Source organism: Papaver somniferum, unplaced genomic scaffold, assembly GCF_003573695.1.
Source record: "Papaver somniferum cultivar HN1 unplaced genomic scaffold, ASM357369v1 unplaced-scaffold_76, whole genome shotgun sequence".
NCBI lineage: Eukaryota > Viridiplantae > Streptophyta > Magnoliopsida > Ranunculales > Papaveraceae > Papaver > Papaver somniferum.
The window spans coordinates 1,690,037-1,706,958 of NW_020650526.1; the positions used below are offsets into that span (position 1 = coordinate 1,690,037).

At 37.0% G+C, this 16,922-nt stretch overlaps 1 protein-coding gene across 1 annotated transcript; it reads right to left on the reverse strand.

Moving 5' to 3' along the window:
- Window positions 1–3,826: 3,826 nt before the first annotated feature.
- On the reverse strand, window positions 3,827–5,112 carry LOC113344366 (E3 ubiquitin-protein ligase RNF144B-like). The gene is made up of 3 exons (XM_026588358.1): window positions 4,506–5,112; window positions 4,085–4,473; window positions 3,827–3,965 (listed from the first exon to the last, which is right to left on the reverse strand). The coding sequence occupies exons 1-3, from the start codon at window positions 4,785–4,787 to the stop codon at window positions 3,935–3,937; spliced, it is 702 nt and encodes a 233-aa protein (XP_026444143.1). The 5' UTR covers window positions 4,788–5,112; the 3' UTR covers window positions 3,827–3,934.
- Between the last annotated feature and the right edge of the window lie 11,810 nt (window positions 5,113–16,922).

Genomic DNA, 16,922 nt, shown 5'->3' on the forward strand with positions numbered 1-16,922 from the left:
ATAATATGGTTGTTGACCTCCTGAACTTTCTGGTGGATTATCCATTCTTTGAATCTTATTACTACCTCCATGATTTTGAAATTCTTTGTCTCTATACTCTTTGTCAAATTCTGCTTGATCTGCGCTATGCATGGCTTTTAGCTTTTGTTCCATTTCTGCAATGTTCCTTCCTTGATTTCCCTGCGACGTACTCGCAACAGCATTTGTCAGTCTTGGGAGTAAACTTGCATTTCTACCTTTTGCATCAGATACTGCAAGTGGGTATGACTCCATATCTCTTTCCTTCTCCTCAAGTGCTATGTACTCCTCTTGAAATTCGCGCAACTCTGACATTGTTATTGTATCATTTATCCTAAATATTTGTGTATATAATAAATATGTAGTGAAAAGAGCATTGATAAATGCAAGAATAAGGTGTCGCTCATCCACTCGTCTTCCCATTTCTCTACACATGGTTCTCCAGCGTGTTGTTAGATGATGCAAACTCTCATTTGTTCTTCTGCGAAGTCCGAATGCCGTCTCAATCCCTGGTCTTGACATATTATTGTTGATATATTGTCCTAAAAATACGTTCTATAAATGGTGAAATGATCCAATGGATTCTATTGGTAGTCCTTCAAACCATTTCAGAGCTTCCCCTGCCAGGCTCGCAGAAAAATATTTACACATTACTGCATCATTGTTTTCCCATCGCAATAGAGATCGGGTGTAAGATTTCACGTGTTGTATTGCACAGGCACTTCCATCAAATATGCTATTGAACGCTGGTAAATTGCACTTGGGCGATATCACTTCCCTTTGAATCTTCCTTGTAAAGGGAGTTTTCCCAGCTTCCTCCACTGCTTCCTATAGTTGTCTTCTTCCACCATTTCTTTTTGCAATCATCATTTCTCTTAATTCCGCCATTTCTTTAAGAATTTCTTCACTAAATCTTTGATATATATCTTCGCGCATAGCTCTTTTTAGTCTTGCTTGCCTCAGTCTATTCTCATGATTATTCTGACGTACTGCCTATTGTATCTCATATACTTCAGCTTCTTCTCTTCTTCTCATACGCCTTTCAATGTTCGTTTCGATCTGTGCTCTATCATGTTGTTCCTCTTCACCTGTGCGATCATTTCGATGTCTTGACATTTCTCTTTCTTGTGGTGCAACACGTCCTTGTTCTATATCATCCATGCGATGACGTTCGCTCCGCCTTACTCAATTATCATGATTATTTTGACGTAATTCTTCTTGCAATTCTCTCTATTCAATTTCTTCCCTTCTTCTTTGTCTGTCTCTTTCATTCCTCGCACGTGTAACTTCCCTTTCGCTCTCTTTCTATTGTCTCAACATTTCTCTTCCATGCAATATCATGTGTCCTTGCCTCAGATCCTCTTCTTCTCTTTCAAAATTATTATGTGTGCGACGTAGAAGTTCATGCGGATGCTCATATCGATTAGTTCCCAAATCTTGAGCTACATACCTTCTCCTTTGTTGGTCTTGTTGATTATCATCTACCTGCAAGTTTTCTTCAATGGCTTCCATGCGTTGTCTTCGCCTAGTATCTTCTTGATTAGATCGACCTTGTCTTGATGAACTCCTGCTTGATCTCGACCTTGATCGTGTGGCGCTTCTTGATATCTGTTCTTGCAATCTAATATTCTCTTCTCTTAAGTCATCATTCTGACGTATCAAATTCGCACGCTCTTCACCTTATCTTTGTCGTTCTGCAATCAATCTTTGTCTAAGTTCTGCAATTGTCATATTCTCATCATTCCCCTCAATCCTTCCTGCATTCCCAGTTCTTTGTGTTTCCTCTTCAGTTGAACTTGTTTGCGAAGTATGAATGCTCACTCTATCATAATCAATATCATTGTTCCGCTCTTGTTCACGCTGAGGTCCAATTGGATTTTCGTTTCCTTGATTTTCTCTTACTCTTTCTTCTTGTTGGTCAAGATTTGTAATTCTTCTTCTTTCAGCAATTCTATTGCTCCTTGTGGCTGTTGTTCCCTGTTCAATAGTAGATCCAAGTCTCACCATATTCAATTTCCAGATCTCACTTTTACCAAGATTCTATGAATTTACTACCAGGATTTATCACCCACAGCTGTTTCTAGCGCCCAAAAATGTAGTTGCAGGAAATCCTACAACCACATCCCAATATACATAAACAAGATTCTAAGTGATCATAAGGGAATTCTTTTATTAGTTATCAAGATTTATAATTGGTTACAAGGTATTACAATGACTTTACTTGCTCTCCAAATAAACTATCTCTCTCCTAGTTTCTTGTTTAACACACACTAAAAGATCTCCCTCTCTATGTGATGACTTCTTTCCTTTATATAGGATTCCTCATAGTGGATGACAGCTAAGAGACCCATTATTTTCAGAATCACTGCGCGTTACATTCGCTCATGTATACTCACTCATTCTCGCGCAGCTTATACTTCGGATAGATCATCACACTTTACTCGTGACTTTGCTGACATCATCCAATACGTCGCTCTAACTTTGCCATGTGCGATAGTCCTCGCTTACATCAGATAATCCTTACTTCGCATATTTATTGATATGTGCGATATTTCATTCCTACATATGAAAATTAAAAAAAAAGTTCTCCCCAGTCCAGTAACGTCATCTTTCTAAGGACATGCCAGGTATGCCTTCTTTTCCAGGGTGTTGGTTCTGGAATAATACTGTTTTATGACAATTTCCTCATATATGTAGTAATTTTATGCCCATATTGAGGATGGCGGAAAACATAAAATTGCTGACAGAAATATTAGCGTAACAAGATGGTGATTTTTACGAGTGCAATTCTAAAGGTGGTGACAAAAATAATCATTCTTTAATATACTGATTTGATAGAAGAAAAAAAAATGTGTACAAGGGGAATATTGGATGCACCTGTGAAATCAGTGATTAATGAAGCAGAAGCAAGATGGCAAGCACAACAAATTGAGAAAAAACACCGGAACCTGATCAAGAACTATAATATACTACCCCAGAGTGAACGAATAACTTCATTATTCCAACAACCAAGCCACAAAAAATAAATACCCAGCATTGTAGCCAATAGGAAAAAGTTGTTCACTATAAAACTTCTCATAGTTAAAATACTTTTAAAACCTTGCTTTTATGTCGTCTACGAGGAAGCTCGATACCATAACTCATTCTGAGATAAAGAAGATCAAGAAACCAGAAAAAAGACATTAACAAAATATGAGTGGATCTCAGTAGAAGTACCAGAAAAAAGACATTAACAATTATATATATCTCACAACACAAAGACCAGATCCGACGCACCAATACTCCCCACTCAAGCATGACAAACCTGAAACATTTACCGCTAGAGTCACCAGCAACAGATCAGACCAAGAAAGAACAAGAACACCAACCAGCGCCAAGTTTACACTGTCTGGTGTGCCTTATCGATGTAAACACTAAGTTTCCACAATGCTACATATAGGAAAGGCATTTGATAATTACAGAGAAAAGCACTGGTGTCCAATCCCAACAACTAAGTAATGTTTCCTGTACAACATATCTGATAATATGAAAACACAGAGCAACATCCACTTTCAAGTAACAAACATAATTATTAATAACATCTTCTTGTGTGAGCATTTGAGGTTTTGATTCTTTTGGGTGGAGGAAGCTGATTCTATGGTGGTGGTGTTTCGTGCTACTGTGGTGTGGGTGGAGCAAGCTGCTTCTGTAGTACTGCTTGTGTTTTCTGCTTCTGTGGTTTACCTGTGTTTATGCCACCTGCTAGTTTGCGATCTGGCGCTGGTACCCGTAAGTAAGTGAATAACTTTACTGCTCCCCAGTAAATCAAGTGAAAAATAACATAAAGCCCTATAAATGGCCAGAGGACTAGGCAACATATCCATAATAGTAGAAACTGCCAGAAGCTCAGTCTGTCTATGCATATACATGCCTTTTCTCAGCAATTGTAACAAAATCTTGTCTTACATCTGCAAAAAGAGAAAAGACAACAAACAAATAAGAGTAGAGTTATTGACGATTTGTTAAGGAGTTAGATTTTGACAACTACTGAATTAAGTAGACAAAGATATGTTATTCAAAGTCTAACCTGCATGTAATCAAACTACATCCCTTGTTGTGCTCGACATAATGATAGCAGGATGGACATCGTACCCACTTGTTGCGTTTAACATTCTCGATGAACAAAACATCATTACTATCAATGTCAATTATAGTCTCATTTCTATCAATACATTCATGATTCTCTTTCCACGGGACCATGCAATGACAACAGAAGAGCTTTTTGCAATTAGGACAGTTTGATTTAGTCACCTTATTACTACCATTAGTTCCAACACATTCATTCAAAATCAATTCAGAACAATCTCGATAAGGGCAGTAAGATCTCCCATAAGCAAACCCACCTTTTGATGACTCTAAGAGTACTGCTGACTCGCAATGAACAAGGCACCATTTCTCGAATACTTTCTCGGAGAGGATTGAACGACATGATAAAGTATCTAAACAACACTGCAGTTGGCATTAGGGCATTTGATATGTGACATGTTGTCTTGACTCACTTTTACTTGGATATATTTCGCAATGCAATCTATACAGTAGTTATGCGAACATATGGTCTCTAAGTTGTTGAATTTTGAGTTTAATGGAGCTAGTTCTACACAGATTTCACAAGTGAAAAAGCTATTATTATTATCTTCATCACAATTTCTGCTTGTTGCTTCAAGGTTAATCTCTGATATCTCGCTGAGGACCAAAGAAGTATCAGAAGAAGGGTTTTCGAGATTTTCCATTGATTCGATTGAATGAAATTCAGTCAATTCACAAGTATCATCTTAGCTTGAATCGTCAAACTATCAAAGTAAGACAGCCGAATAGTAAGAAATTAGGGCTTACCTTCATGGGTAGAGAGGAATTTACTGAGGAGACACCACTGATCTATACTCTGAAGCTCTTCGATTTACTGTTAAGCTAAAACGAACCCTGAAATTGAATAGATCTTCTTCTTCTCTTCATAAATTGAAACCCTAATCGATAATTACTGTGCCGTCATTCATCACTCAGATGAAATAGTGTTTGTGGAGAATGCGAAAAATCACCTTTACTCTTTTTATTACAGTAGAGAGAGAAATGAGGGTAAATAGAAACAATCGACTAAGGCTGATATAGTTATTCGCACTTACGATAAGCGGTGTCTTTTAAGAGTTCTAAAATAAACTACCCCTTAGTTTTTAAAATTACTACAGTATTACCTTTCTGTTATACAGTACAAAAATTTAACAGCACTTCAAAAAGGAAAACAACATTTAACAGTAAATTGGTTTTTGCACGTGATGTCAGTTTTACGAGTGGTAAGTAGAAGGTTACATATTCAGACTATTTTGAAGGTTTGGTTTAAGATAAATAAAATAAAAGCTAATAAATTTTGATTTCCCTTATCAATGAGAGATGAATTTAGGGTTTTGGATTCCACTACTTCTAATGTTTCTAAACTCAATAATGATTTTTTTGACACAATACTCCTAATTTACTCAAAACAATTTTGAACCCAATTTCATGCTTTGGAAAATATAACGTTACAAGTTCTTTTTTTTTTTATGACTCTCGTCGTTATTTTAAAACCTAATTTTCCTTCGCTTATAAAAGATCGGTTGAAACTATCAAAAACAAATATTGTGAAGCATGTAAAGAAGAGAAAATATTTAATAAATTAAAAGCACAAATATGGAGTAAATATGTCAAAGAAATTAAACATTAAATATTACTCATCAAAAATAGTTTTTTCCTCCACCCTAGCGCAGGAATTACTCCATTATTACAAAAGAGAAATAAAAACAATGAAATAAAAACTCTACTCTTTCACTCAGACTCCGGACCTCCCTTTTTCTTGTATCCACAGCATATTTATAGCTTTCAAAGGAATCCACTTTCCTTTTCTATTCACCGCTACCACATCATCAACAAATGAGAATACGCCATATGTCAAGACAATGAAAAATCCTCCAATAAGAATGTGTCACGCGTCAAATAATATAATTCTCATGCATTTACAATTTCCTTATTTGGGAATTATTTATTCTTTATTAACTCCAACCATAAAGAATAATATTCTTTCCATACTCTTTATATATTTAATTCCCATCAATTATTCCACGTAGATTTCTTATTTAACACTATTATTTTCTTCATTAAAATAAATATCACCATATATCTTTTTAATACCTTTTAAATGATGTTGACATAATGGGCTCCACACTTTCTACACTCCCATATCTAGGGGTGTGCAACGGACGGACGGTCGCGATTAGGGGTCACCTGCAACCAAACCGTCAAAGTTGCGGATTTGGAAAATTGAACTGTGATCGGCGCAATCACCCGCGGATTTGACCTCTGCGAATCAACGGATTACACGGGGCGGATACGGATAAACCGCGGATTTAGTCCCCAAAAGAAGAAAAAAAAGGTTAGCTAGACTGCTAGAGTCGAATTCACAACCGTAATTGTTATCTTGAAGTATATAAATTTCCCAGCAATTCTGTCTTCCATATGGGGTGTGTTGATTCGGTAAGGCTTGATACTGGTGCGGTAAATGCTGCGAAGGGATATATTGTTCTCATCCAAGGATCCGGTGAAGTAATTCCTAAGCTATGTGCTTTTTATAAGCGTAGCACTTACAAATATTGCAAAACAGACGAGGCCTAGTAAGAAAGTACGAGAATATTATAAGCCTCAAAGGAGAATTTTTAGGAGCCCTCCTATGCTTCTTTGATTCTGACTATTCTAATACTTATGTAGCTTGGTCTCTCCCACTTCATATCGTGGTGAGTGAACTTCAGATTTAATTATGAAAATGGAAGAAATAGTCGAACCTGGTGTTGCTATTGTAGGAATGAAATATCGCACATATCAATAAGTATGCGAAGTAAGGATTATCTGATGTAAGCGAGGACTATCGCACATGGCAAAGTTGAAGTAACGTATTGGATGATGTCAGCAAAATCACGAGTAAAGTGTGATGTTCTATGCGAAGTATAAGCTGTGCGAGAATGAGTGAGTGTACATGAGCGAATGTATCGCACAATGATTCCGAAAATAATGGATCTCTTAGTTGTCATCCACTATGAGGAATCCTATATAAAGGAAATAGGTCATCAAATAGAAGAGAGAGAGAGTTTATTTGGAGAAATTAGGAGAGAGAAAGTTTATTTGGAGAGCAAGTAAAGTTATTGTAATCCTTTGTATCCAATTTAAAACCTTGACAATTAATAAAAGAATTCATTATGATTACTTAGGTTATTATTTAGATACATTGGGGTGTGGTTGTAGGTTTTCCTGCAGCTACATTTTTGGCGCCAGAAACAGTTTTGGGTAATATATCCTGGGAGTAAATTCATAGAATCTTGGAAAAAGTAAGATCTGGAAATTGAAGATGGTGAGACTTGGATCTACTATTGAACATGGAACAACAGCCACAAGGAGCAATAGAATTGCTGAAAGAAGAAGAATTACAAATCTTGACCAACAAGAAGAAAGAGTAAGAGAAAATCAAGGAAACGAAAATCCAATTGGACCTCAGCAAGAACAAGAGCGGAACAATGATATTGATTATGATAGAGTGAGCGTTCATACTTCGCAAACAAGTTCAACTGAAGAGGAAACACAAAGAACTGGGAATGCAGAAAGGATTGAGGGCAATGATTAGAATATGACAATTGCAGAACTTAGACAAAGATTGATTGAAGAACGACAAAGAGAAGGTGAAGAGCGTACGAATTTGATACCTCAGAATGATGATTTAAGAGAATCTTAGATTGCAATAACATAGATCAAGAAGCGCTACACCATCAAGGTCGAGATCAAGCAGGAGTTCATCAAGACAAAGTCGATCTAATCAAGAAGATTCTAGGCGAAGACAACGCATGGAAGCCATTGAAGAAAACATGCAAGTAGATGATAATCAACAGGACTAACAAAGGAGAAGGGATGTGGCTCAAGATTTGGGAACTAATCGATACGAGCATCCGTGTGAACTTCTACGTCGCACACATAATAATTTTGAAAGAGAAAAAGAGGATCCGAGGCAAGACAGATGATATTGCATGGAAGAGAAATGTTGAGAGAAGAGAACGAGCGTGAAAGGGAAGCTACACGTGTGAGGAATGAAAAAGACAGACAAAGAAGAAGGGAAGAAATTTAAGAGAGAGAATTGCAAGAAGCATTACGTGAAAATAATCATGATAATCGAGTAAGGCGACGCGAACATCATTGAATGGATGATATAGAACAAGGACGGGTTGCACCACAAGAAAGAGAAATGTCAAGACATCGACATGATCGCACAGGTGAAGAGGAACGACATGATAGAGCACAGATCTAAACGAACATTGAATGGCATAGGAGAAGAAGAGAAGAAGCTGAAGAATATGAGATACGAGAGGATGTACATCAGAATAATCATGAGAATAGACTGAGGCAAGCAAGATTAAAAAGACCTATGTGCGAAGATATAGATCAAAACTTCAGTGAAGAAATTCTTAAACAAGTGGCGGAATTAAGAGAAATGATGACTGCGAAAAGAAATGGTGGAAGGAGACAACTAGAGGAAGCAGTGGAGGAAGCTGGGAAAACTCCCTTTACAAAGCAGATTCAAAGGGCAGTGATACCGTCTAAGTACAATTTACCATTCACTAGCATATTTGATGGAAGCGCATGTGCAGTACAACAAGTGAAAGCTTACACCCGATCTCTATTGCTGTGGGAAAACAATGATGCAGTAATGTGTAAATATTTTGCTGCGAGCCTGGCAGGGGAAGCTCTGAAATGGTTTGAAGGACTACCAATAGAATCCATTGGATCATTCCACCATTTACAGAACGTCTTTTTAGGACAATATATGAGCAATAATATGTCCATACCAGGAATTGAGACGGTTCGGACTTCGCAGAAGAACAAATGAGAGTTTGCGTCATCTAACAACACGTTGGAGAACCATATGTTGCAAAATGGGAAGATGAGTGGATGGGCGACACCTTATTCTTGCATTTATCAATGCTCTCTTCGCTACATATTTATTATATACATAAATCTTTAGGATAAAGGATACAATAACAATGTCGGAGTTGCGCGAATTTCAAGAGGAGTACATAGCACATGAAGAGAAACAAAGAGATATGGAGTCGTACCCAGTTGCAATACCTGATGCGAAAGGTGGAAATACAATTTTTCTCCCAAGACTGACAAATGTTATTGCGATTACATCGCAGGGACATCAAGGAAGGAATATTGCAGAAATGGAACAAAAGCTAATAGCCATGGGTAGTGCATTTCGAGCAGAATTTGACAAAGAGTATAGAGACAGACAATTTCAAAATCATGGAGGTAGTAATAAGATTCAAAGAATGGATAATCCACCAGAAAGTTCAGGGGGTCAACAACCATATTATAATAAAAGAAAAGGAACCGGAAGGATAGTATGGGAATAGATAAACCTGCCGAAGATGAACACTACAGTAGATAAAGTATGGGAAGCTGTCATTCTAATGGAAAAAATCCCAGAACCACACAATGTAGGAGATGAACTACCACCAGGGGGAGGAGCGGAGAATTTTGTGTATATCATCGCTTTCATGGTCACACGACAAGTAATTGCAGAAATGTGAGGAAAATCATATTGTGAATGATTGAGCAAGGAAAATTGGATCATTTCTTAGGAATCGCATGAATGTCCATTGGTAGTGAAATTAGGAATTAATCCGAAAGCAAAGGTAGAAGATGATGAGGAAGATGAAGCAAACACCTGGGGAATAAATAGAACATTTATAGATCCCGGAAGCTCTGTCGACATTCTATTTTATCCTACATACAAAACCATGGGTGGAAGGGACGACGAATTGATTCCTTCAATGTATAAAATTTATGGCTTCAATGGAACTGCGTACAAGCCAAAAGGCGAGGTGACAATGAGGATTCTTCTTCAGAATATGACAACAGAAATTGTATTATGTGTTGTGGATGTCGAATCACCCTATAACGCTTTTATTGGAAGACCATGGCTGCACAATATCCTGGGTGTGGCTTCGACATTTCACCAGTGCATAAAATTTTCTTTACCCCCATGATGTTGGTATTATAAGAGGAGATACAATTGAAAGTAGAAATTGTCAAGAAATTGACATTGGCAAGTGCGAAGAAAGAGAGAGTAGGCGAAGAAATTGGAAAAAGCATGTTGCAGATAGTCAAAGAGCTGAGAGGTTAATGGTGGACGCAGTATATAATGTTGGACAAACAGATAAGCAAAATACTGAAGTAGGGTTTTCTGCGAGTAATGATACTAAGAGAACCAGAAATATTACTTCTACAGAAGCAGAAAGAATGCAGAGGCAGAATTTGTGTTTTCAAGACAAAAAATAAGGGTGCGATAGTTATCGCACAGTGGAGATTGAAAGGGTTATGCGAAATAATATTATGAAAAGCATCTGCGATCTTAAGGAGATACAAAAACTGAAGGGGATAAGTGAGTAATATGAGGAATGGACATGTCTTTCTTTATGAGAAACAAGTTAATAAGAAATCTATGTACCAGAGTTGTATAAACTCAAAAAATTGAAAATGGAATAACAAATTATAATTTCATGAAATGATACTGTGTCAAGAAAAGAAAAATTAGAATCTTTATAATAAGACCTTAATAAAAGGCACCAGAAATGATAATTTTTATCAAGATAGACTAGGAATCCGGATGTGGCGTGAAACCTCGTTCACATACATGCAAGAGGCAAAAAGTAAGACCTATCGCACGTCATACTCGGACAAACCTAGAAATCATGAATCAAGGGAAAGCTATACCGACCCTGGAACTTGAGTTATGGAGATTTGGGGTGAGAATAACCGAAAATGCCAATCCGGGAGAGGTACCTTAAATTTTTAGTCTAAGATAATGATCTCAGATTAAGAGACTAAGGTGAGAAAGTCTCTCCTAAGGAGTGCAGAAACTCGATCAGGGCGCCGAGATACACGGTTGAGTCAAGAGTTCCCGGGGCGTTTAGAGCGTACCTTGCCACTCTTGACAAGTCCTGACTATGATGCACTCGGTCCGAAGATACCCCACTTAGGGTGCGGTCTCGCAACCATAAACCCCATCGGTAGTGGGATGTGAGACTGCGAAATCAACTGGTTGTTGAATTATCGGATGGGAAGAGCCATAACCTTAACCCGGTAGAGGTAAGCTTCCTTGAGGGAGCAACCAGGGGGAAGATAAGGACGACACCCTCCATTAGGGAGATGAATTGTGTCAAAAGATGTAAATGTCATGAGGCTTTTTACTCAAGGGAGTATTAAGACTTGTCATATTTATGCGATAAAAACCTAAAGAGGTAATAATACAAGAAAAAAGATAAGACGAGATCAATGGGTCGATACACTACAGTGCAAAGATCTCCTGCGATCTCGTCGTACAGAATTAAGGAAAGATAAGACCTTCACATAGGAAGGAAAAATAAGACTTTGTGAGAAACATAAAATTTTAAGCTAATTTTGTTTTGCAGGAATTCACAGAGAAAAAAGCATACTGCGAACGCATTCACACCAAATGCATGAAGAACTATAAAATAACATTAATCATACTAAGTCTATCAAGATGTGTGTCAATTAACTGATGCAATAATGGGAATGCAAATGGAATGTTATTTGCCCCATTTGATAGACTCATATATATGCGAGAGAATGATATTTTGGACGCGAATGCGAACAAAGGGAATTTATATTAAAGGAGTGAAAATGAATGCTCAAAAAGTGCATATTTCTAAGATTACATGAAAATATTCAGAAGGCAAAAAAAAAAAAAAAATTATTACAAGTGAAAATGATTAATCTTCATTTTCTTCGTCTCGCTCAGCCTCAGAACCACTTATTTCTTCATCAGATTCTTCATCTGCTCCCTCACTTTCTGAAATATCAGAAATATGTTCATTGTCAGGGATTTCTGGAAATTTATACTTTGTAAGAGGGATGTTATTCTCAACGCAGACTTTCTTAACAGCAACTTCGCGAGCACGATTAGTATCATTACTATTGTTTGAAACCATGATGGTGAAATTCTTTTTCAATTGCCGATACTTGGAGTTGCGAGCAGATAAATCTTTTTCTTCAGAAGCTAAGCGAGTTTTTAATTCTTCAATCTTCTGAAGATAATTCTTCTCCTTGTCTGCGAAATATGAATAAGCAGGTTAGGATATATAAAAAGAAGATGTCATTCCCAAAGAAAAGACAAGTATTAAAAGAGCAACATTTGACCTTCATAATTGGAAATAATGTGTTTAACCAGTGCGGAATGTACAGCTTGAAGACTCACATTTATAGATAAATCCTTTCTAACATCATTCAGAACCCTAGCAGCCCAACTAAATTCAGCTTCACTTTCTATGAGAAGCTGAGAGCGAATCAAATTTCTTTCTTCGACAAATATGTTCTTTTCGCTCAAAGCTAAATCACGTTCTTTTTGAACCTCAATAATGGATTCTTGGAATTTTTCTAGTGCTTTCGTATCCTTAAGAGCAATCTCATCTTTCTCATTAATAAGCTTATTCTTCTTCGTTTCCAAAACTTGAATTTATTCTTGGATCTCATGAAGACGACGTTTAAAGTTATTAAATGAAGTCAATAAACATCTACGGCTTTTTGTAAGAGCATCATATTTCAGTCTTAGTTCTTCCGAACTCAGATTTTCAAATCCTTGGTTGGGATAGTTATTTAAAGAAGAATTAAGGTGTTCTAAAAAGGGTTTCATCATCAGGGAGATTGGCATCCTCATCCGAAAGGTTATACAGGTCCGTGAATATAACAAAACAAGAAATGCGAATTATCGCATAAAAATAGAAGAACAAGGAAAATAAAGGCTACATACCAATGAGTTCATCATTTCTTTCTCGGTCTCTGCGAATCAAATCAGAATTGGTTGAATTCTCAGTTTTAAGCTTAACATTTTCTTTCTCAAGTTTAATAAGTCTCCTTTGGTAGTCTGATGAGATTACATAAGATAAACGGGCTCCCTGCGAGAATGAAAGAGTATTACGGTTAGGAATAAAGCAAGACTAAAGAAAAGGCAAAAGGTAAAGTTGCAAATGTTACCAAAGAGCCGATTGTGAATTGGAGGTTCGGATTTATCGCAGAGGAAGCTCCACGAAGAGATGGATCATCTAAAGTAGGAGCATCGCATATTTTAGATACAATTTCAAAGGAACGATTCAATTCTTCATTGTCAACAGCAGTGAAAAGATCTCCAGCAAAAAGATTGGATAACTCTTTCAAAGAAGAGGGAACTGATGAATACTTAGAAGCAAGGATGTCATCCTCACTAGACTCCGAACTTGAAGAAGAATTGTATGTTTTACGCTTCCTGAGAGATCATCCATTGAAGATGTCGTTTTTGACGAAGACTTAGACGTAGGCCTTTTATGAATATTCTTACCTTTACCTGAAGACTTATCACACAAAGGTTTCACCTACAAGAATAACCAAGATAAGAAACAGAGGCAACAATATTGTTAAAGTTAAAAAAAAATGTTTCTTACTTTATTATTCTGCGAAGATGATGCATTGTGTGAAGTATTGGCCCTCTTAGAAGCCTGCAAAAAGTGGGACTATTATGCGAGATTGAGAACATTTATGCGAGATTGAGAACATTTATGCGAGATTGAGAACATTTATGCGAAGCCCCCATACCAATTTCTTTGTTTCAGCTTCGGAAATTACAAATTTCCAAGGTTGGTAAGAAGAAAACTTTTCGGGAAGAAGAATATTAGAGCCATTCTCAGCTTTACCATAAATATAAGGACCCTCTAGAATAACAAGGCAATTAAGACAGCTTGAGTCATTAGATCTGCGAGCAGAACTGTTATATTTGTCATTCCAATCAACATCTCGCATGATATTATTATCTTGAACAAGGGAACTGGAAGAATAGAAAGTTGTCCCAATGAAACAATAACTCTTTGATTGTTCCATTGTTCGGAGTTGATCAAATCAAGATTGAGTTTGGATGAATAGGAAGATGATGAAGGAAGAGAAAGTGAGTAACCTCTCGAATGGAATTCGTCCTTTAATCTGTTGAATTCTGTCTCCATCTTCTTACCAGCAGGAGCCATTTTTAGAATGGGAAAAAATAAGTAAGTTATTTGGTGACAAAATCAAGATCAGTGAAAGCAGTAGCAGAGAAGATGAAACAAGAAAGTAGGAAGTAAAAAGAAGAAAGAAGAAGACGAAAGAAGACATATAAGGAAAGATTAGTCCCATTTTTCAAGATTCCATTTCATTAATGCGAGGAATAAACGGATAAAAACATGCGGTTAAAAGGACGTGTCAGATAACAAGTGGTTAGAAATACACGCGTAATTAAGGAAAACTGGAATTCCGGAGGAATGTCGACAAGATAGAATATGAAAAGATATATACATGCGATATTATAAGATGGAAATTTCTCATGTCGCTCACTTCACAATGTAAGCGAAATGAGAAGAGGCAAAAGGTAGGAATGAAATATCGTAAATATCAATAAGTATGCGAAGTAAGGATTATCTGATGTAAGTGAGGACTATCGCACATGGCAAAGTTGAAGTGACGTATTGGATGATGTCAGCAAAGTCACGAGTAATGTGTGATGTTCTATGCGAAGTATAAGCTGTGCGAGAATGAGTGAGTGTACATGAGGAATGTATCGCACAGTGATTCCGAAAATAATGGATTTCTTAGTTGTCATCCATTATGAGGAATCCTATATAAAGGGAAGAGGTCATCAAATAGAAGAAAGATCTTTTAGTGTGAGTTAGACAAGAAACTAGGAGAGAGAAAGTTTATTTGGAGAGCAAGTAAAGTCATTGTAATCCGTTGTATCCAATTATAAACCTTGACAATTAATAAAAGAATTTATTATGATTACTTAGGTTATTGTTTAGATACATTGGGGTGTGGTTGTAGGTTTTCCTGCAACTACAGCCATGTCGTTGAACACCAGAGTCTATATCTGGAATACCCATCATTAGTTCTTGGTTGCAATATGCTGCGCTTGTAAGTACTGAAAACAATGCTCCTAGCATTAGTTTTAACTTGACGGTTCATTGCAAGCATTCAAATAGATAGATAAGTAGGTTGGGCATTCCACAATTTATCCTTGAGAAAAACAAATCTCCAAACATTGACCTATAATCTTGACATCATGGCATATTTCAAATCTCACCAAAAAGAATACAAAGCTGAAAACACCTAACATAGAAAACCACGCATGAACCTCCACAGAAGAAACTTGTCTTGAAAAAATACCACCCACATCGGTGCGGGTAATCCGCGGTTTTCAAAGGACAACCGCAACCGCACCGCGTGCGGATTTGAGAATCCCACCCGTGTCCCGCCCATAAATTTTACGGTTTGGATTTCACCCGCAATTTTGCGGACGGATACGGGTGAAATCCGCGGTTCCGGACTTTTTGCACACCCCTACCCATATCCAAATAATTGGACAAATGAAATAGTTCTCCATCTTCTTCCTTTTGGGCCTAGCCCATTAAATTATAAATCACTTCATTTTCTCCATTTTACGAGTGAAATTCCACATTTTAGTCCATTGAGCTTTATTTCCCAAAAACACCTACAAATACACAAAATAGTAAAATAAATACAAAAACGAGCACTAACAATATAGAAAATTGAGACAAAGTAGACACATAAATGCGTCTATCAGCACATTCTGGTCGCCACTAAGAAGGTGGAGTTGGGAGTTGGGAGTAGTGGTGAAGCTGCGTAATTATTTTTTAATTTTTACTTTGGACCGTTAGAGCAATTCTTATGGAATGAACAAATAATAGATTTGCGCATGGATTTGTTCAGTTTGCTCCCGTTATGGACTCAACAAACATGAAAAACAGATCATGCAAACCAATAAAGTTTCTGGTTTGTTGATTGCGGTCAATCATTAACCGCGCACTTAATCTATCACCACGTGGACGAGGGAAATCCACTGGCATGTGAAGTTTAGCCGCCCGCGGATGATATATGTCCGCTCTTTGGTTTCTCTCTCTAAAAACTCGGTTATCATATTTAGGTTTTGTATTTTATTATTTGTTTTACTACTTAAATAATAAGTGGGACCCAGCCCTTTATATTGATAAAATCACTAGTGCGACCAAAAAATCAGATTTGTTGATTTTGCTCTGAATTTTTTTTTTTTTGGCTAAGATAACAGATTTTTTTCCAAAGAGAAATATTACATGTTTAGGATAAAGGCAGGCTTATCGCCTAACCATTCCCCCATTACATTATTCCTTCCGCAATGTTTTGCTGCTTTATCAGCTAAAGATATAAAAATTCTATTGACATAATCTAATCTAGAAAAAGAGAAATTGCTTAAAAGAAATTGACAGTCATCTAAGATAGTTTAACTAAACCAACACAGTTGGTTGTTATTATTTTTCAAGTGATTGCGTTCTTGGCATCACTGCGAATGCAGAAACTGCGAATGCCTTTATCTTTCATCCATTTGATTCCTTCTAGTATGACAATGTACTCTGCTTCTTCAGCTAATCTTGCTACTCCTTTGATGAGTTTGTATCCTTCGAAGGTCCCTTTCATATCAGTTAAAACAAGCCCAGAACCTGCTTCATTAGTATCTTTATCAACGCTTGCATCACAATAGAGAATACAACATAAATCAGGCAGGCCATTGTTGTTTGGGGCCTGAATAGGAGCAGGTGTAATAGCTGCTTGGTTATGAGCCACAGGGATTCCACAATCTATGTCATCCAACAGTTTTATCGTGTGGTTGGCAGTGTTAATAGGTGTAACAGTTTTATTTTGGAAAATCCAAAATCACCTATCCTTCCATATGCACCAAGATGTAACGAATATCACCTGCTTAGTTGCTAAACTATGATTACTCTTCA

Coding starts and splice junctions, on each gene's coding strand:
- LOC113344366 (XM_026588358.1), bottom strand. CDS start 4,787: ATGGAAAATCTCGAAAACCCTTCTTCTGATACTTCTTTGGTCCTCAGC. Junction 4,474..4,505: donor GCCCTAATGCCAACTGCAGT/GTTGTTTAGATA, acceptor TGTCGTTCAATC/CTCTCCGAGAAAGTATTCGA. Junction 3,966..4,084: donor TGTAGTTTGATTACATGCAG/GTTAGACTTTGA, acceptor CTCTTTTTGCAG/ATGTAAGACAAGATTTTGTT.